The sequence below is a fragment of the Ictalurus furcatus genome, chromosome 17 (genome assembly GCF_023375685.1).
Source record: "Ictalurus furcatus strain D&B chromosome 17, Billie_1.0, whole genome shotgun sequence".
Lineage (NCBI taxonomy): Eukaryota > Metazoa > Chordata > Actinopteri > Siluriformes > Ictaluridae > Ictalurus > Ictalurus furcatus.
The window spans coordinates 4,579,923-4,601,980 of NC_071271.1; the positions used below are offsets into that span (position 1 = coordinate 4,579,923).

The following is a 22,058-nucleotide window of genomic DNA, read 5'->3' on the forward strand; positions in this document are numbered from 1 at the left end:
CCACAGTTATGGAACAGTCTTCCAATTAGTGTTCGGGACTCAGACACAGTCTCAGTGTTTAAGTCTAGGCTTAAAACGTATTTGTTTACTCAAGCCTACCCTGACTAGACTTTCTGTTACGCTAAGCACAGTCCTAACAATCTTTTCTCTCCCTCTCTCCTTCTGTCGAGCCACACACGATTTTATGGAGATACTAGAGATCCTGATCCTCTCTGCTCTCCGGACATGCCTGATCCATTTCGGATGTCCTACCTCTGGATGGAGCTCTTATCTACTCCAGTTCCAGATCGCTGGGACTACGGCTGCTTCTAAGGCCAAACAGACTTCATATAAAACCATAATGAACTTTTTCACACTATCTGTTGTTACCCAGATGAGGACGGGTTCCCTTCTGAGTCTGGTTCCTCTCAAGGTTTCTTCCTCTTAACATCTTAGGGAGTTTTTCCTTGCCACCATCGCCACCAGCTTGCTCAATTGGGCTAAATTCGCACTTTTAATATCTGTATACCATGTTCATATGTTTCTGTAAAGCTGCTTTGAGACAAGGTCTATTGTAAAAAGCGTTATACAAATAAAATTGAATTGAAAAAAAATATATATATTTTTTTATGACAACGGTCCAACACACATTTGTTGCTTCATTCCCTCTGTTGTGTTGTGATTAGAGTTCATGCCAGTGTTGCGGTTCCAGAAGGTATTGGTTATATCCTGCTTTTTGGCTGGTTTAAGACTAAAAATTGCTGCGTCCTCATGAAGTGGTTTATGGCGACGAAAGTCCAACACACAATTGCTGTGTCTTTCTTTCTGTGGTGAAGCAGTTAGAGTTTGTGCCAGTGGTGTGGTTTGTGTTTTTCCAACACAGGGTGGGTGCTTCTGTCCTCCTGTGGTGTAGCGGTTAGAGTTCATGTTTGTGTGGTGGTTGTTGTTTGTGTAGGTTCTAACCCTTGTTTAGCAGGTTTAAGAATAAGAAGTGGTGCTGAAGCAGTATGAAGGTGTGATGAAGGCAGAACTGTCAGAGAGACCCTGTGGCCAAGTTGGTTGAGTTGTTATGTCTGTGGATCAGAAGGTGCTTGGATCAAATCCCAACCAAAGGTCTTAGCTAAGGCAGCAGCAATTTTTGGTCTTAAATCTGCCAAAAAAAAGGGTGAGAACCTGCACAAACCACTTCATGAGGACTTGGCAATTTTCAGTCTTAAACCAGTCAAAATGCAGAAGAAAACCCACACCTTCTGGAACACCAACACTAACACTGACACTAACCGCTGCATCACAGCGAGACAGAAGCAACAAATGTGTGAGTGTGTGTTTTTGGGACTTCATGAAACATTTCACAATACAACAGCACAGTTTAATCTTAAACCTGCCAAAAGGCAGATTAGAACCAGAACCATCAGGGGCTGGTTTTTGGGTTTGGGTTTTTGGGTCATTAGGGTTTTGGAGGGTTTTGGAGGGTTTTGGAAGGTTTTGGAGGGGTTTAGAGTTTTGGAGAGTTTTGGAGTTTCGGAGGATTTCGGAAGGTTTTAGAGTTTTGGAGGGTTTTGGAGGGTTTTAGGGTGTCTGAGGGTTTCTGAGGGTTTTAGGGTTTCGAAGGGTTTCGGAGGGTTTTACTGTTTTGTAGGGTTTTGTCATTTTGATTAAAATTCTGTTTATTTGCTGTAATTTCTTGAGCTGATTGTTGAGGGCCAGAGCTGAACACTTGTCAGTCTTGTTGGATTTCTTAGGACTCTTTAGTAGCACGTTGTTACTCATCATTACCCGTATTACCATGCCCAGTACAGGGTACAGGAAAGTTCTTACAAGCATACATTTACATCGAGCTATCCAGTCACTTAAAGGAAGAAGTGCAGAGTCACACGGGTGCAGTCTTAGTGGAAGGTCAGAGACTTTTCAGAGACGTGAAGCATGACTGACGTTGGAAATCGACTACAGAGGGCACAGGTGTAGAAATAAAAGTACAGTTAAAAGAGAAAGCACAAAATGTTCTGGGGGTGGGGGGAGAGAAAGAGGTAAATAAAGTACGGTCAAAAAGCGAGAGTGTGTTGAAAGAGAAAGAGGAAGAGAAAGGAAAGAGTAAATGTACAATGACCTGTTTGACTTTTGCACTTTTAAAACCTTTTTAGGAATGACGGTAAATGTCAGAAATAATGATGGAGTTCATTTGCGTTTGCTCATGCGTCAATTTAGTGTAGCCAATACACTTTGCATTTTGGACAGTGGGAGGAATGTGGAGAAAACCCACACAAACAAGCAGAGAACATGTACAGAAGCAGCACACAGACAATTACCTGAGCTCAGGGAGAGCCTGGAGCTGGGGGTCTTCGCTACCCGCCCACACCAGGACCAACCTTTTTTTATATGCCTGTCTGCAAACTTCCCATGACGTATTTTCACTCATATTCACAGACAATTCTCAATTTGATGTCAAAACCCTGAACCAGGCAACCCCGGTTCTTCATCTCAGACGCCTCTTATATAAACGTTGTTTCAGTCCAGATCAGCTCAACAAGGGGCATGACTTGCCGTGTGTTTTTTAACAATTCCAGCAATCACTGAATAATTTTTGCTTTGGAGGCTTTGAAACATTGTGTTGCGATAGCGCTTCATCTTACAGTCTGATTACCGTGTTTGTCTCATTTTCTAACAAGCATTCATTACCAAGTTTCCATTACAAAACAAAAACCAAACCCTTCACACGTCACTCTGTACTCAAAGTTTGGCACAATAGATTAATGTCCAAAATGTCTTATTAATACCAAAAAAAAAACCCCACCCCACAAACTCATCAGAGTAAACTGGTCAGAAAATTTTGAAGTCTTGACACACATTTTCAATCGGCTTTGACTGGGCCAATCTAACGTGCTCAGGTTGTGTTGCTTTGTGTGTATGCTTCGTTGTCCTGCCAAAACGTGTATCTCTGCCCCAATCTCAAGCCTTTTGTAGACAGGAACAGGTTTTCTTCTAGGATTGCACTGTATTTGGCTCCATTCATTGCATAGCAACCTCATAACATCATTCTACCACCATTATGTTTCACTATGGGGTAGAACTGAGCAGTGCTGGGATTCTTAGCCATCTCTGTGTCAGGGTCTCATCAGACAAGAGAACCATTTTGGCTTTTCAAGGGTGAGAATCAGAGACACACCACAGAGCACACGTTCTGATGAATCAACACTTATTTTCATCAAATCTGGACAAGGCAAAGGTAATCAGCTCCATGTCACTGCTTCACAATTGTCCCTACTCATACTGCCTCCCATGCCCATGGAGTTATCCATAGCATGCCTCAAATGCCATTTAATGTAAGAAGGTACTCTTGTCCTGGCGTATACAATACAAAACTTCCTCAGTCAATGACAGTTAGCTAGTGAGATTTTATACACCTTTAGGCACTCTGATTGTTTTTATAAACCTTACACGACGTGACCTTAAGCAGAGAAATCCTCATTTTTAGTCGAAACCTGATTTTTTCAAGTCCGCCGTTTGTATTTTATGTACACAGCGAAATCTCCGGGCCAAATTATACACTACAGCTACAATGGAGATCAGGTTTTAATATAGAAGTGTTAGTTTAGTGTTACATTATGCAAGCGTTAGTATAACACAGCCTTTTCATTTTCTAGTCTGTAAACAGGATCAGACTTTTCCCTATATCCTCATAAAATCTTCATTCAAGTGACACAGTTTAACTGAATAAAATCCATTAGGTTGCTAGTTTTCCAGCTCTCCAAACCACATAACCTTTCTCCTCACGCTCTTTCTCTTACTTTTACTTAAACAGATATTAATTCTCATCATTACAGGCTCCAGAGATGATATTAAACCAAGACTTGGACTAAAGCTACACTGTAGAGAAAACATTTAATAAAAAAAATATATTCATTGGCTGTGAAACATATATTTTATTCAAACAATTAAAAATATTTGTTTTTGTTAAATATTTCCATCTAAAGTACAGATCTCTAACAGAATTTCCATACATCCATAAAACATTCCTTCATAGAACCGTAAATTGATAACACTTAATAAATGGAACATCTTTTTTTTAATTATTATTATTATTATTATTTTATTTACATTTTATGCAGACATCATGATGTGAGCGTGAAAACTAAAGAAAGAAAACAAATTGTATACATGTGTATGTATGTGTGGGGGAGGGAAGGGAAAAAAAATAGATAGATATTTATAGACTATGAGGAAAGTATTTCGACTAAACGATTAACACGACGTGAAAGTTTTCCAGAAGAAATTCTTGCAGCCGGCTTTGCGCTCGCGGGGAGCCAGCATGGGACCGGCGGCTCGCTCCATCTCCAGGCGCGCGCCCTCGCTCTCCGCGGCGCGAGACACCTCGTCCGAGTCCAGCACCTCGTTTTCGGCTTGCGCGAGCTCTGCGAGCAGCTCTGCGAGCGTGTACCTGGTGAGCTCCTGCGTACAAATTAAGAGGAGCACATTGAAAGCGGCAGTTCTAAACTTTTACGCTGCAACTCAGAGACACATTATATCTTCAGTCTGGGCTACAATTCTTATACATATCATGCATTTATGTAATTTATTTATTTTAAACCAAATCCAATCATTATGAATGTAATACGTTTGTGCACGCGCGGCTCAGATTTCAGCAGCTTGGACAGCTCTAGAAATCTCTTTCTTTCCGACAAAGCATGTGCATATTTCTTTCTTTTTAAAATGTATCATCCCCCCCCTCTCCCTTACCTGTTTTACAGACGGTGCAAGAATCGACCTCTGGAGGAACTGGCGCAGTTTGGCATCAGACGGCGCGCCTGAGACGCTGCAGACGGAGAGCGCGACGGCCAGGAGAGCCAGGGCGCACTGGATCCGCGTGGAGGGCATCTTCAAAAAGAAATAAAGCTGGATTTGGTGGAAAAATTGGTGGAGGGAGGACAAAAAACACCGTAGCGTTAGTTCTTACTGCTGTAGTTTTTGGGGCGACTTCTTCTGTCAGTTGCCGCAGGTCTTCCCCCCACCCCTGAAACCCATCTTTTTAAACTCTCAGTCTGACGTCAATGATGAGGGGGGTTTCCTTCGTGCGCGTGGGAACTGACATGGACAAATGATCGCTTACCTACACTTGTTTTAATATATATATATATATATATATATATATATATATATATATATATATATATATATATATATATATATATATATATATATATATGTGTGTGTGTGTGTGTGTGTGTGTGTGTGTGTGTTTGTGTAAGTGCATGTGTGCGCATATATATATATATATTTATATTTATTTATGTGTGTGTGTGTGTGTGTGTGTGTAAGTGCATGTGTGCGCGTGTGTGACACTGTACTGAAAATAATTGACGTCTTTTAAAATCCCTCTAAGAAGGTTATAAGAGTATTTACGCACAGTGCGTGAACAAAATCCACCAACTTATTGCGCGTTATAGCGCATTATATATATATATATTATTGTACTTGCAGGATTTCAATTGTATAAATTAATTACCAGATCACCTTTTCACTACGTAGAAACTTTATGCAAATAAACAGATGAGGAATCAAGAGTGAGGGAGTGAGTGAGTGCACGTGCGTTGGTCACTCTTCTGAGAAGTGCCTCGAGCACCGGCTGCGTGAGCGTGTACCGCAGCAGGGGTTCTCGGTTCCGGCCAGCAGACGCTCGTCATCCGATGTTTGAGATGTTTGGGATCTTTGAGGAAAACTCATTAATGACTGTCATGTCCGCTGACAGGTGACAGAGCGCATGAATAAAAGGCTCTGGCGTAAAAACGCAGCATTTTATGATGAACGTTGATAGAACCCCGACCACGCAGAGTCACGCACACTGGCGGGCTGCTGGGCGTCTGTTCACATTCAGAAGGTCCTGGAAGATGGAACAAGTCAGTCTGAACACTAAGAACACCAGCATATAGACAAAGTGGAAAGGGATTGTATGACGTAGTTTAAGATGGAGGGATAAAGGGAACAGAACATACGGACCCACTCAGGTGACAAGGTGTTTGTTTCCCAGTGTAAAAGGATGAATTCGGGGATTTTAGGACAGTTTATTTTCTGATTTGATATGCAGTGGAAGTACTTGATAGAAATCACAGGATCATATAAAGTGGGCGTGGCAACACTTGACCCCAAAAATGAAATGAAATGCTTGGGATAGTTTTGAAGTACTCTTGTTATAGTACGTCAGTACATGGTTCACTGTAACAGTACTCTTCTTCTTCTTCTTCTTCTTCTTCTTCTTCTTCTTTTTAAGTATAATTTAAATCATTTCACTTCTACTAGGTTTATTTTTCATAACTTTTACACAGTGAAGAATTTTTTTATTTTTTTTTTTACTGCATTTAACCTTGGAAGAATGGAAGCGTTCTTCTTTGTACCGCTCCTGCGTATGCGGTTCTTTACACACTCGCAGTGGTGGCTATTTTACAGTCGGCGTCCGCTCGAGCTTCCAAAGATGAAAGTTCAGATAGGCTATGTAAGAATACTCACGAAGCTGACCAAACTGACTGCGTCGTCATACACGTACAACGGCAAGGAAACACACACTGTAAAATATTTACTGTAAATTTTACAGTAATTTACAGGCGGCAGGGTTGCCAGTCAAGTATTGTAAACGTTTACACTAAACGACTGTAAACATATTTACAGTAAAGGACTGTCGTATCTTACATAGTATAACGTAATAAGATATAAAAGATATAAAAATGTATGCCGGTAAACAGTATGTGTACAAAAAAACAACAACATGCTTCTCAAACCAAATAAAAACAGACATTCTGTGCATGAATCAATCCTTAGATACTTGACATTCTGTCAGATACGTGGGAAATCCAATCTAATGAGTGCATACATACTGAGCTATACAGTATTGAGAGGTAATGTGCAGCACCAAAAATTTACATAATAGTACAATCCAAGGCGCAAATATCTGTCATGCTTGAGCGTGTTTACCTCATCGCCACTGTTCTAAAAAATGTGTGTGTGTGTGTGTGTGTGTGTGTGTGTAGTTCTTTATTATTATTATTATTTTTTTTAAATAGTCAATCAAACGGTATTAGTAGTGTTTCTTTTAAAGAGATTACTTTAGCAATTAGTGTAGAAGTATTCTAAAAGCATTCTGCTGAATGTAAAAAAAAAAAGAGGAAAAAAAGAAAAAGTAATTGCAGTCTGAACATGTCATTAAAAAGACAGATTACAGGACTTTGCAAACAGGAGAAAAGAAACATTCATTCGTAAGCCGCTGAATAATGAAGCTCGGAAGCCGTATTGTTGAATTAAGACAAATTTGCAGTGATTAATGTGATAATTACGTGGACTAGGCGTATTCATGCAGCAATATTTGAGCAACGTACCAGACTTTTATTAGATGTTTCATTCAATACTTGAATTAATTATATATATATGTCTCATTTATATATAATCAAATTAGTTTTTCTTTTTATTTAGTTAGTTTGTAAAAAAAAAACAACAACCCTAAAACGTTTCTTGTCTGTTTGTGTTGCACCTTTCCGATTCTCATCTTGACGAAGTTGAATCCATGATTTCAGGAACGGAAATATGGCAAGTCATTTGTTCGGCCCCCGATGGATTCGGATGAAGGACCTTGTCGATGCTTGAGTATGCCGTGATCATATTATTCCCACAGAGTTGAGTTACAAAGATGGCGACGAAGGATGGAGGGAGCTATGGGGGATTGGAGGAGGGACCACAGTGGTGCCATTATGGAAGCACAGAACACCAAGGTGAGTTGTTTCAGAATAGAGCATAACCATAGATTGGAATCGGCATCAGAATATACGTAGCATGAGCTAGTAACAATCATCTGTCGGTTCTGAAATCACACGGCCGGGGGAGGCATGGTTCTCACAGGAACAGGTTCTCAAATTTATTAGGAACCCCTGCCAGTTCGTGCCGTTATCAAATCCAGCCAATCAAGTGACAGCAGCGCTGTTCTGGTCAGATTTAAAATTATCAATACGAGAACTGAGGAAACGATGCAGTGATTTGATGATCTGATGAATTGACATGTCTCCTAGTTTTAATGAGAAAAGGGATCAAATTTGGAGTAAATGGACTCTGATTGGACGAACCACTCTGAAGCCAGAGAGCAGGATGGGAAATATAAAAGTGTAGGCTATGAATATCAAATGAAAGGCTCTACACACCCTTGGAGTGCTTTTGCGATGAAATGAGTTTGGTTTTCTACGGAAATGCTATTCCGTATACAGTTTAGGGAAATACTCGTTTTTGGAAGGTTTCGCTCTAATAAAGTTCATAGTACGTTGTCTTGACAGCTAATGTGTCTCACTTTTTCACATTATTAACAGTTCTTTCAAAGCCCCATTAAGTTAGATTTGAAAATAAGAACAACAGAGAACACAGACTACGCATCCACAATATCCCGAAACAAAATGTGCCTCTGTTACAGCTGATTTTACAAAAACTTTGACAAAAGTTTTTCTCTGCACTTACATTTGCGTATCAGTTGCTATGCAATACGCAAAACTTAATTTCTTTATAATATAATGCATCCTCACACAAGAGTTATTCTGCGTGACGTTTACGTTTGGAATCCTGCATAGCTGAGACACGTCACCGTTTTACTCCCAGCTCTATTATGCATGCATGACTCTCGCAGAACTTCTGAATAGCGCTTAGGTCTGTAGATATGTCTGAGGTATGAACCCAAATGTGCACAATTTTACAACTACATCCTCACTACACATGCTTATCTCTGAATATATGCATTGTATAAAGCAGTCTGAGAAGCTGGTACTAAGTATGTCAATCCTCGCTTCATCATCATCATTATCATCATCATTATCCTGACTGGCTAATTGGAAAAAGAAGGCATTTTGTGTGTGTAATGATAAGAGCGATCCACTTCTCAAACTGAAATCAATCCTTTTTATCTCTTTTATCTTTTCTCTCCCCCCTGTCTTCTTCGTCTGTCACTCTCTCTCATCTTCTAGCTCTCGTCTCCACTCATAGCTAGAGTGTCACTCATCATCTCATTCCATCTATTTTAAATAATTAAATGATGAACCCCCCCACTTCATATAGATGACCTGTGACGTTTCGTAGACTGTGTACGATTGTACGTACAATAAAGCTCCGTTAAAATTTTCAATCAACACATTTCTCGATACACACTCTCACAGCTTTATCACGCAAACAACTCGAACCCAAGGTATGTGCGTGTGTGTGTGTGTGTGTGTGTGTGTACGAGTGTGCATGCGACCGGCGAGATGTGCGTCTCTGTGTGAGTCGTATCTGAAAAGCGAGGTACAGAATCAGTGGTATTCAGAAATGACTCAGTGAGGCAGTGAAAAGAGAAAAGAGCACCTGCCAACAGAATCATCGCCTATTGACAAACTTGACCACACACACAGACACACATACACACGCACACTTATACGCCGCCTCGCTCACAATCAGCGTTTAGTGATGCGCATCCACACTCAGCTCAAGTGATATTTTCAATGAGTCAAATATAACCCTAACGAACCATGCTACAGTGCCACAATCATCTTCTACTGACACTTTCATTATGACACTGTTATCAAAAACACACACACACACACACATACACACACACACACTTTAAAGGTAGGCACAACAAAGCTGCTATGTCATCTGAATCCATAGTTACTCCTACACTGCTTATACAAAGAAAAGTACATTTTTCAAGTACATTATTGTTAGTAGTGTAAACGATAGGCCATTCACCTGCTTGAGTTATAACACTAAATTCAGCTCATACTGATTTATGAGATCCAGAGTGCCTTAACTGTCCTGTTTGTCACTCCATCCTTTTGACCCTGGCAAGGGTGTTGCCGACATTCCTCTTGACCCTAGCAAGGATGTTGCCAATCTTCCTCTTGACCCCGGCAAGGATGTTGCCGATCTTCCTCTTGACCCCGGCAAGGATGTTGCCAATCTTCTTCTTGACCCCGGCAAGGATGTTGCCGATCTTCCTCTTGACCCCGGCAAGGATGTTACCGATCTTCCTGTTGACCCCGGCAAGGGTGTTGCCGATCTTCCTGTTGACCCCGGCAAGGGTGTTGCCGATCTTCCTGTTGACCCCGGCAAGGATGTTGCCGATCTTCCTGTTGACCCCGGCAAGGATGTTGAAGATCTTCTTCTTGACCCCGGCAGGGATGTTGCCGATCTTCCTCTTGACCCAGGCAAGGATGTTGCCGATCTTCCTCTTGTACCCGGCAAGGATGTTGCCGATCTTCCTCTTGACCCCGGCAATTATGTTGCCGATCTTCCTCTTGACCCTGGCAAGGATGTTGCCGATCTTCCTCTTGACCCCGGCAAGGATGTTGCCGATCTTCCTGTTGACCCCGGCAAGGATGTTGCCGATCTTCCTGTTGACCCTGACAAGGATGTTACCGATCTTCTTCTTGACCCCGGCAAGGATGTTGCCGATCTTCTTCTTGACCCCGGCAAGGATGTTGCCGATCTTCCTCTTGACCCCGGCAAGGATGTTGCCGATCTTCCTCTTGACCCAGGCAAGGATGTTGCAGATCTTCCTCTTGACCCCGGCAAGGATCTTGCTGATCTTCCTCTTGACCCTGGCAAGGATGTTGCCGATCTTCCTGTTGACCCTGGCAAGGATGTTGCCGATCTTCCTGTTGACCCTGGCAAGGATGTTGCCGATTTTCCTCTTGACTCTGGCAAGGATGTTGCTGATCTACCTCTTGATCCTGGCAAGGACATATTTGTTATGCCTCTGTGTGGTGCAGTTCACACCACTCTCAGCACTGGATTTGTGTTTTGTTTTGAGTTCATGTCACATGGTTTTGTTTATGTCATGTGATTATGTGTGAAATCTCTCTTTTGTTGTAATTCTAGTCTTGTCTTAGGCCCTCTTCTGTTGTTTACATATTACCCAGGTGTGTGCACCTGTTTAATTGGCCTATTTTGTTTGAATAGTTCATCTAATGATTTGGACAGAAAACCCTGGAAAAAGAAACATTACATCAATCAGATGTTAAAGTTGTAATTTTAGTCCTCTAGTCTGTTAGATATGCACACATATTTTAGATATGACTATAGATATGACTATATGCTAATTAGAAACCCTGGTGATCACTTGCTCTTAGCTGTCCATGCAGAAATGCCTTAAGAAGAAAAAAAAATGGAAAGCCATAATGTGGTTTTATTAATCCAGCTGATGGTACAGCTCATTTTGTCTTTCAGCATGGTGCAGGAGGAGAAGTGTGATTTTTAAATGACTGCTCAAATGAACTTAATGGAGATAAAAATGCAGGATTCTCCATTTGAACCGGTTCATTTCTCTAATGCGTTTTCCTGTTTAATAGTATGCAGTACTGTTGATGAAATTAAGTTAATGTGCAGGATGGATTGTATTATATTTAACTGAAGACATTATTCCCATTTGGTTTACTATGAATATTAAAGTATATTATATAAATATTTGAAACATTATTACACACACACACACACACACACACACACACCTCCCATTCAAATTATTATTATCTAACCATAACATCAGTAACCAGAAGAAAATACTGTGTCTTTTCTTTTTTTAAATAAAAGCTGTAAATACCAAAACTGGTGAATGTCAAGACATATGACCCTGTCCTATCATTGTGACTACATTTGGCACTATCCTATTGTGTGATGGTGACACTGTCTTGTAATTGTGAGGACATTCGACTCTATCCTATCATTGTGAGGTCATTTGACACTATGCTATCCTTGTGAGGACATTGAACTCTATCCTATCCTTGTGAGGACATTGGACTCTATACTATCATCGTGAGCTCATTAATCAAAATTTTATAATTGTGAGGACATTTTGCACGATCCTACCATTGTGAGGACACTGGACTCGAGCCTATCATTGTGAGGACATTTGACACCATCCTATCATTGTGAGGACATTGGACTTGATCATATCATTGTGAGGACTTTGGACACTATCCTATCATTGTGAGGACATTGCACTCTACCCTATCCTTGTGAGGACATTGAACTCTATCTTATCATAGTGAGGACATTTGACATTATCCTATCCTTGTGAGAACATTGAACTCTATCCTATGATCGTGAGGTCATTTGACACTATCTTTTGATTGTGATGACATTGAACTCTATCCTATCATTATGAGGACATTGAACTCTATACTATCATCGTGAGGACATTGGGTTCTATCCTATCATCGTGAGGTCATATGACACTATCATATTATTGTGAGGACGTTGGACACTATTATTTCAATGTCCTGTCATTGTGAGGACATTTGACAGTATCTAATCACTGTTATGACATTGAATGCTACTCTATCATTGTATCATCTTTGGACACTATTCTGTCATTTTTTAAGACACTTGGAGCTGTCCTGTCATTGTGAGGACATTGCACTCTACCCTATCATAGTGAGGACATTGGACTCTATCCTATCATCGTGAGGTCATTTGACACTGTCATATTCTTGTGAGGACATTGAACTCTATCCTATCATCGTGAGGACATTGGACTTTATCCTATCATCGTGAAGACATTGGAATCTATCCTATCATCATGAGGTCATTTGACACTATCCTATCCTTGTGAGGACATTGGATACTATCCTATCCTCGTGAAGACATTGGACACTATCCTATCCTTGTGAGGACATTTGACACTATCCTATCATTGTGAGGACATTGAACTCTATCTTATCATCGTGAGGACACTGGACTTGAGCCTATCATTGTAAGGACATTGGACCCTATCCTATTATTGTGAGGACATTGGACTCTAGCCTATCATCGTGAGGACATTGGACTCTATCCTAGCATTGTAATGACATTGGTCTCTATCCTATCATTGTGAAGACATCGGACTCTATACTATGATATCTGACGACATTGGACTGTATCCTATCATTGTGAGGACAGTGAACTGTATCCTATCATTGTGAGGTCATTTGACACTATCCTATCCTTGTGAGGACATTGAACTCTATCCTATCATCGTGAGGACATTTCACTCTACCCTATCCTTGTGAGGACAATGAACTTTATGCTATCATAGTGAGGACATTTGACACTATCCTATCCTTGTGAGGACATTGAACTCTATCCTATCATCATGAGGTCATTTGACACTATCTTATGATTGTGATGACATTGAACTCTATATTATCATCGTGAGGTCATATGAAACTATCCTATACTTGTGAGGACATCGGACTCTATCCTATCATTGTGAGGATATTGGACTCTATCCTACCATTGTGAGGACATTGGGCTCTATCCTATCATCGTGAGGTCATTTGACACTATCCTGTTATTGTGAGGATGTTGGACACTATTATATCAATGTCCTGTCAATGTGAGGACATTTGACAGTATCTAATCATTGTTATGACATTGAATGCTACTATATCACTGTATCATCTTTGGACACTATTCTGTCATTTTTTAGGACACTTGGAGCTGTCCTGTCATTGTGAGGACATTTGTTTCTATTATAACATTGTGAGGGCATTTGACACTGTCCTATCATTGTGGGGAATTTTGATAGTATTCTGTCACTTGGATGTTTGTTAAATAGTGTCCAATGTCCTCACACAAAGGATGCTTTACATTATCCTATATCTTTTTAAGAGTATTTGGTCACTTTTGGTCCTTTCAAGGGTATAAATACATGTACACATGTACAGACACACACACACACACACACACACACACTCATGCACAGTTATTATGGTCTAGCAGTAGGGAGAGTGGTAAATGGTGTTTAATGGGATGAATCGTGAAGAGGGCGACATGGGCTAATAGACTCGCCTGGTGTGTTGACACCATGCTGTTTTATTGAGAACATACACATGCAAATGCACACTTGTAGAGAGGATGTCCTGCTGTTTGTCTTTGAACTGGCTGATTGGTTGTTTGTTGCTTGTGCTGTTTGGCTAATTTCGTGATGGTTGTTTAGTAATGCCTGGTGCCGTGCTTAGACTGATGGCTCCACAAGAATCAGTCTCATACAGAGAGGTTAATGGGTACGCACACACACAATGCTTCAGAATGCTTTTTTTTTTTAATCTGACATTCAAACTCAAAAAAGTTGTAAAATGTAAATAAATGTAAATAAAAACAGAATGCAATGATTTGCAAATTTCATAAACCCATATTTTACTCACAATAGAACATAGAAAACATATCAAATGTTTAAACTTAGGAAATGTACCATTTTAAGGAAAAAATAAGGTAATTTTGAATTTGATGGCCGCAAGACATCTCATAAAAGTTGTGACGGGGACAACAAAAGCCTGGAAAAGAAACAGCTGGAGGGACATTTTGCAACTAATTAGGTTAATTGACATGATTGTAACATGATTGGGTATAAAGAGAGGATCTTAGAGAGGCAGAGTGTCTCAGAAGTAAAGATGGGATGGAATCTGGATAGAAGCATATGTTCCTCTAAAACCTGTATATACCTTTCAACAGTGATTGTGCCTTTCCAGATGTGCAAGCTGCCCATTTCATAGGCACTAATTCACCGCCATACCATCAGACATGTAGGCTTTTGAACTGAGCGCTGATAAAAAGCCGGATGGTCCCTCTCCTCTTTAGTCCTCTTTAGTTTAGAGGACGCGGCGTCCATGGTTTAAAAAAAAAAAAGGTCAAATTTCTGTCTGACCACAGAACAGTTTTCCACTTTGCCTCAGTCCATTTTAAATGAGCTTTGGCCCAGAGAATACAGCAGTGTTTCTGGATCATAGTCATATATTTCTTCTTCTTTGCATTATAGAGCTTTAACCAGTATTTGTGGATGGCTCGTGTTCACAGACAATGAGTTCTGGAGGTGTTTCCCATTCAGTGATTTCCATTACAGAATCATGCCTGTTTTAATGCAGTGCCGCCTGAGGGCCCGAAGATCACGTGCATGCAATATTGATTGTCACCCTTGTCCCTAGCGCACAGCGATTTCTCCAGAAACTTTTGATGATATGATGTACCGTAGATGATGAGATATTCATAGTCTTCGTAATTTTACGTTGAGGAACGTTATTCTGAAATTGTTCCACAAATTGTAGACGCAGTTTTTCGCAGAAAAATGCAGGTGAACCTCTGCCCATCTTTACTTCTGAAAGACTCTGCCTCTCTAAGATTCTCTTTTTATACCCAATCATCTTACTGACCTATTCCCAATTAACCTCCAGCTGTTTCTTTTTACTAACACTTACTTTTCCAGCCTTTTGTTGCCCTCGTCCCAACTTTTGTGAGACGTGTTGCGGTCATCAAATACAAAATTACCTTATTTTTCTTCTTAAAATGGTACATTTCCTCAGTTTAAACATTTGATATGTTTTCTATGTTCTATTGTGAATAACGTACGAGTTTACGAGATTTGCAAATCATTGCATTCTGTTTTTATTTCGTTTTCCACAGCGTCCCGACTTTTTTGGAATTGGGGTCGTACTTCATATAGGTACTTTTTAAATTATTATTATTATTATTTTTTACAATATCACCAATTTTAGTGACGTTTTGGAAGAAATATGCCTTTTAACCATCAGTTTATTGTGCTGGAACTATGACTCATCACTACGGCATCAGTATTAGCATACCGGCAGGCTGTTTGATTGACGGCTCAACAGCTGGAGGACAGTAAGGGCTTATCTCCATCTGAGCAGACGGACACAGGCGAACATTTTTAAACAATGAGACCTAACAGACACCGTTTCTTCACAATGAAGTCCCGAAAGCTGCGCATTATCATATGAAATAGACGTCAAAGAATGTGCCTTTGTGGCATCCACGTAGATATTTTCCCCTCTTAACCGTAACGCACGGTGATGGGGCAGTCATGGAGGTAATAAGGTTTTTTTTTTCTACACACACACACAGGCACATATATGCAGACATAACTGTCAGTGAGATTTTACTGCAGAGACAGCGTGGACAGGAGAGATAGGCTGCGGTGCTCATTAGGTCCGAGAGAGCATTAATGAGTTCTGTATTAGACGCGGGGAAATGTTAGTGTAGAAATACGGAAGTGTTAAGAGTAGACATTAGAAGACAGATTTTGAGATTGTCTTCTCAAGCAAATATATCCAATATAGCCATTTATATTTCTCCATTTGACATTTTAATCCTTTCTTCCTATAATATTTGCAGAATATTGATTTTTTTTTTTTCCATTAAAATTGGAATATTTTTTCCCCAGTATGTGGTCACGCTTTCTGTCAGGGCTAAGAGACATTAGGTCAGAAAGTGAAATTATTACTTTATTTACACTATGAAGTATGAAGATATGACTTGTCAACAATGAAAAATAATTTAAAAAAAAAAGTTTAAAGACACATGATCAGAGAAGAATGTGATGGTTCTTCCCATGTAACATCCAAATCCAGAGTGTCTCATCTGTCCAATGTCAACGAGTCAATAGTGGTAACTGCGGGGGGAAAAAACAACAACAACATAGCAACTAAATCAGATTGTTTAGACAAACAATCACTAATAGTTAGGCGTTAAATAAAAAGGTAACTGGTGTATCTATTCCGTCATGTTAGTCTGTCTTTTAAAGAAAAGAATTTGTTGTAACTGGACTTCTTCTAGAAGTTTTGATGTACTAGTTCAGATCCGTTATGCCACTGCTGGATTGTTTAACCTACACACACACACACACACACACACACATATATAGAAAGATAAAAACCTCGGCTTTGTAAACAACCCAGTGGAAAGTGATTTTTAATGCCTGACAAAGTCTCTTCTCAAGCTTGTTAATCAAACAGCCCAGATGAGCTTAAATATTTGCGCTGCTTTCAGGAGCATAATTAAATAACAATTACTGCTGACTAACAGGCTTTTCCACGTCTCCGCGTGAGCCTCTGGAGACGGCGCACCGAAGCCTGGCACAGCTTTCACAACTAATAACGCACTAATGAAAAATACATCAGACTGATGTGTGTGTCCACACACCTCGCCCGTGCTCGGTTCTCAGGGTCCATTACCACGACGAGACGTTGCTATGGATGACTATTAATGGTGACTGTCCTCCGTCTCTGACTCTTGATTTTTCCATCTTGCGAGTCCTTTTTTTAAGGCATGGGATGAGATAAGTCTCTCATGTCCAACAATTTTCACTAATCGTATATTAAAAGTGGCTGTAATCACCACACCTACACACAAACACACCCACTTGTACTTATATGTTGTTATGATCCTGGTGCTCTTAAAGCACAGCTTGGAATTAAATAGTTCAGTGTGAAAAGACTGACATTTAATGAGGTAAAGACCGCGACACATTTCTATTTTATCCACAAATTAGTACACAGAAATGTTTAGATTAGTATTTTGCCCATTTCATCCCCATTTTGTTTTCGTACTTTTTTAGGGGTCCAAGCACCGCACGTGCTGGAATCCTGTTTTGTTGTTGTTGGTGGTGGTGGTGTTGGTGTTTTCTCCCAATTTGGTAAATTGGCAATTCCCACTCACTAGCTAGCTCTCCACGACTCGCTACATGGCTGCTAACAACCACGGAGGGTGAAGGCTAGCTGCCTCCAAGACACATGAATCCAGTCAACATGTCTTTTCAAACTGCTGCTCATGCTATGTCACAGGACTACCCATATTTCACGTGAGTTATAGCTCAAAAATCCATCTTATATTGGAATAAGTGTTTTAAAGCAAAGTGTCCACTAAAACATAACGGTGCCATTGCTAGCAAGAAAAATCTAGCTGGTAGAGGGGAAAAAAATCCAGAAACCCTAGCCTATGTTGGTGGATTTTTTACTTTCAAATGTGCATCAAGAAACAGTAAGAAATTGAAGTGATACCAGTGTTCAAAGTGGATCTACTTAATAATTAGCAGTGCCTCTATTTTTTATATCTTTATTTATTTTTACCAACCAAAGAGACCACAGTCCCATCCACATGATTTCTATTTTCACGAAAGCGAGGCTTATCACGAAGTTCCCTTCAGGTCAATTGGCTAAAAAACTAGCATGTTGCCTTAGCGATGGGTTAAAAATCATAAGTGTTGGCACCTCTGTGTCATCTCTGTGTCTTTGCTCTCTGTGCTGACTGAGTTTGCTACATATTGTGTCACGTTTCACATTTACACACATACACACAATTTAAATCAAATAAAGTGTTAGTCTTTATTATTATTATTATTATTATTATTATTATTATTATTTATATAAATTACAAAGTTACAACTGAATCTGATTGATATGATTAATTGATAGAAATCAGCTACTGATTCGACCTCACTGGTGGGTCACAGGTGAAGGCGGGGCCATTCAGCAGCAGTGACCCTGGAGTGGCCAGTGTTGGGTCATGTGACAAGAGAGGCAGCACTTCAGCAGGAAGTGAATCCTTTCCAGTAGAAGTTCTTGCAGCCTGCTTTTCGCTCTCGAGGTGGAAGGCTGTTGGGATCTTCTGCTGATCGCTCTAATTCCACTGTGAGATCTTGTTTCGTCCCCAGAGTAGAAACATCGCTCTCCTGAAACTCTGACTCGGGCATGGTGAGCTGGGCTAGAATGGCCTTCAGATCATTCTTAGTCCACTCCTGAAAGGCAAGACAGGATAGAGAAGGCGGAGAGTTTGAGGATAGAGGTTAGTTAGAGATTTGGGGAAAGAGTGACTATCCCAGAAAGACAGGATTTTTTTTCTCCCTTCATTTGAAAATGAGTATTTCAGGAACACATGCCCAAATAGACTGAGAAGGCAAGTTGAAGATGACTAACGTCTCAGCTGTGCTTGTCACGATCAGACCTTTCCCAGGCTGAAATGATTGACAGCAAATGTATTTCATTGCAGTTTTCATTCCCATGGGTATTCCTGCTAATCTAATACTCAGGAAGGAAATGATTGGCACCTCAATTTATCCCGTAAAGCCCGAGTTCTCATGAGAACGTAAAATCAAGGGAAATATTTGGGTTAGGAAACGATTGGGCTTCGGAAATGATTTAGCTATAAGATACGCCAGACCTCCCAGAGTTTTTGTTTGCACTCTGATCATAGTCTACACCATTTAAAACCACTATAGGATAATCTGTTCTCCCAATCTACGTGCTCGGAATCTGCCTGATTCGTCTGCTTGGAGCTTCTGTACTTGTGACTCGTCCCTAAAGATATACCATATGCACTTCCCAAAAAACCCCCAAGTGTTCCTAAGTCTGACCTTTGTTTCAGTGAAAACTCCCTCAGATACTATAGATTTGTCCTAAGAACTGCTGCTGTAATCAGAAAGACTTTTCTTGTGCTCATCCCAGGAGTCTCATTTTCATCATCTCGTACTGATCATCCTTTTATAATCAAACTATGTTGCGTCACCCAGAACATTCGCTTTTGATTTCCGTTCCTCTTAAGGTTTCTTCCTCATTTCTTCTCAAGGAGTTTTTCCTTGCTGCTGTCGCCTCTGCATTTCTCGATCTGGCTCTAAATCATCTCAGAAGTTCTTTTGCGACAATGTCTATTGTTCAAAGTGCTATATAAATGCCCAAGTATAAAGTTACTTCTTATCACACTCTATTATTTTAGCTATGATATACGCATGTAATACGTGATTAGTAATAAATATAAGGCTGGGCCTCGGCATCCTATCACAACAAGAAATAGCAAGCGTATATTTGCATGTAATTTTGTTTTTTTGTGTGCGTCAGTGTTCATGCAGTCTAACCTGTGCAGCCACGCCAAGGGCCTGAACTCTTTGCAGAAGTCTGCGGTGTCGCAGATCCAGGTCCGGCTGAGAAGAGACGCCGTTACTGCACAGCACCAGAGACAAACCCAGCAGGGTCAGGCAACACTGCAACACACACGTCCTCATCTTCGTCTCAGTTGTTGTTTTAGTTAGGCTTCTGGTGCGGTAAAGAGCTCTGAAGGTTGGGTTCTGGTAGCTTGGGACTCCGCGGCACTCTTTTTAAACTCATCGGATGACTGGCAGCTGCCTGGTTGCCGGGCGAAGCCGGAATGCGATGTCGTAAAACGTCGCCGATTTTCTTTGTTCGCGGCAATGATGCACGCTTTTGTTAAGATTACATGAGTGAAAGAGTATTGACTTTACACCGACGAGGACAATAAAACAATTTGCGCGAATGGACTCGGGTCCTCTCGGCTAATCTACCACAAATACAACCGAGAAATGTTGCCGGGTCTGCCTTTGTCTCGCCAGCATGCGCACAGTGGTCTAATTAGCGATAAAAGCCTCACAAACTCAGCCATAATAGATTCTTACTGAAAGCCTCTTGGTATTTTTTTCCCTGTATGTTGAATAATAATCTAACAAACGGATATGTAACTCTTGCTGCTTGGCTGACTGGAATGTTCCAGTATTCTGCCTCTATCGAGTCTTATTTATATATCATCAGTCAAATTTTTTATTGATAAAGCTTATTTCGTACAGATGGCGCGTAGATTGACATCGAGCCTGAAGATTGGAGTGCAGTGAGGAACAGGAATTTGGAAAAATGGTCCCTCTGACCTCTGATTTGTCCTAATGAGCTAAAACTAGACGTACAATATTCCTGGTGCTAAACGTTTTGCACTTTATAGAGAGTAAGAACACATTCTGGGCTCCAGCCAAAGAGAAATAATGATGTGTGTAGAGACAAAATGAACAGACATTCTGAAATAAACAAATCCTTCAGTACATCTTAAGCGTCTTGTAGGGACAATCTTGTAAGAAACCAGGAAAACAGAACCGTAGAGGATCCACTAAGGACATGAGGAATATTACTTATACACAGTATATCTCTTTTTTTATTATTATTATTATTTTTTTTTTTATTTCTTGACACAGCTTTACAAACAGTCAGGAGGTGTTTCTGAAAGGGCGCGCATTTCATTTCCTGCTTGTTTCAATCCGAGCGCACAGAACCCGTATTCATAGACTGATATTTACAAAATGAATTGAAATAAAGCGTTTCTTATGATGAAATCAAGCAACGTCATGGTCACGCCCACTAGTTTGGAAACTCCTTTACTAATTATTAAGTAGCTCTTACACCAGAGATTTGACTTTGACTTTTTTTTTCTTTTCGTTTACATAGTGCACATTTAGAAAAGAAACAAGAAATACTAGCTACCTGTGTGCAGCCTGCCAGCGTACATGCTACATAATAATAATAATAATAATAATAATAATAATAATAATAATAATCTGCACGTAGGAAATTTAAATTATATATATATATATATATATATATATATATATATATATATATAGATATAGATATAGATATATAGATAGGCAGATAAAGAAGATATATTTCTTTATATTTTATTTTTTTTAATATAGTACATTGAGTTCCAATTTAGGTTGAATTTACGCATGGTTGCAGTTGTTTCATTTATTTGATATTTTACTTTTATTTCATAAACGACAACAATAAACGTATATTTTTGTGCACTTTTTGTTAATTTTTGCTAATTCTACCACTGCATTGCTTCTTTGTCCTTCTTGTTTCATAGCCCATGTATGAATCAAGGACCAAAGACTGATTTACCGAATACAAATAAACTAAAATTTCTAGTGGACAGTGTACTGTATGTTATTCTAATATTCTTATAATGTGTTAAGTTTTATTCTGCGTACTAAAACACAGAGTGGTCGGGTCTACGCTACACAAATATACTTCGTATTATATAAATTGTATTAAAAATCTAATTGTTCAATGCACCTTGGACAGAGCGCCACTATTCCTGCTAATAACCCACTCCAAAATAGCTGTGAAGTTGTTGTTGTTTTTTTTTGCAATATTGTTTAAATATCATTTAATTTAGATGTTATTAAAAAAGAATTGTGCATTTATTTCGAAGTTTATAATAGCACGCATAATAAGGCTTGTTTTACAATGTAGGACAGTGTTACAATATAAACACACATTCTGCTGAACAACATTAGTGTGTCAAAGAATCTTATTTGAGAAACTCAGATATTAGGATTTAAGTCAGAATAATGCAGCCCTAATTTACTGTAAGTGTTATATTTCCATAAGTTAAATGTCCAAATTTCCATCCGATAATCATGAAAGCAATGCCGTTAAATTCTTTGCTGTTATATTCTTAGGAAACAGACATCATGTAATCCA

General features: G+C 39.8%; 2 protein-coding genes across 2 annotated transcripts; both read right to left on the minus strand.

The window, feature by feature from the left end:
• Positions 1-3,135: 3,135 nt before the first annotated feature.
• Positions 3,136-4,959, minus strand: sst1.1 (somatostatin 1, tandem duplicate 1). The gene is made up of 2 exons (XM_053647067.1): positions 4,714-4,959; positions 3,136-4,425 (listed from the first exon to the last, which is right to left on the minus strand). The coding sequence occupies exons 1-2, from the start codon at positions 4,849-4,851 to the stop codon at positions 4,219-4,221; spliced, it is 345 nt and encodes a 114-aa protein (XP_053503042.1). The 5' UTR covers positions 4,852-4,959; the 3' UTR covers positions 3,136-4,218.
• Positions 4,960-18,179: 13,220 nt separating this feature from the next.
• sst1.2 (somatostatin 1, tandem duplicate 2) lies at positions 18,180-20,127 on the minus strand. The gene is made up of 2 exons (XM_053646281.1): positions 19,649-20,127; positions 18,180-18,535 (listed from the first exon to the last, which is right to left on the minus strand). The coding sequence occupies exons 1-2, from the start codon at positions 19,793-19,795 to the stop codon at positions 18,326-18,328; spliced, it is 357 nt and encodes a 118-aa protein (XP_053502256.1). The 5' UTR covers positions 19,796-20,127; the 3' UTR covers positions 18,180-18,325.
• Positions 20,128-22,058: the final 1,931 nt, after the last annotated feature.

Coding starts and splice junctions, on each gene's coding strand:
- sst1.1 (XM_053647067.1), bottom strand. CDS start 4,851: ATGCCCTCCACGCGGATCCAGTGCGCCCTGGCTCTCCTGGCCGTCGCG. Junction 4,426..4,713: donor TTGCACCGTCTGTAAAACAG/GTAAGGGAGAGG, acceptor ATTTGTACGCAG/GAGCTCACCAGGTACACGCT.
- sst1.2 (XM_053646281.1), bottom strand. CDS start 19,795: ATGAGGACGTGTGTGTTGCAGTGTTGCCTGACCCTGCTGGGTTTGTCT. Junction 18,536..19,648: donor CCCTTGGCGTGGCTGCACAG/GTTAGACTGCAT, acceptor CTTGCCTTTCAG/GAGTGGACTAAGAATGATCT.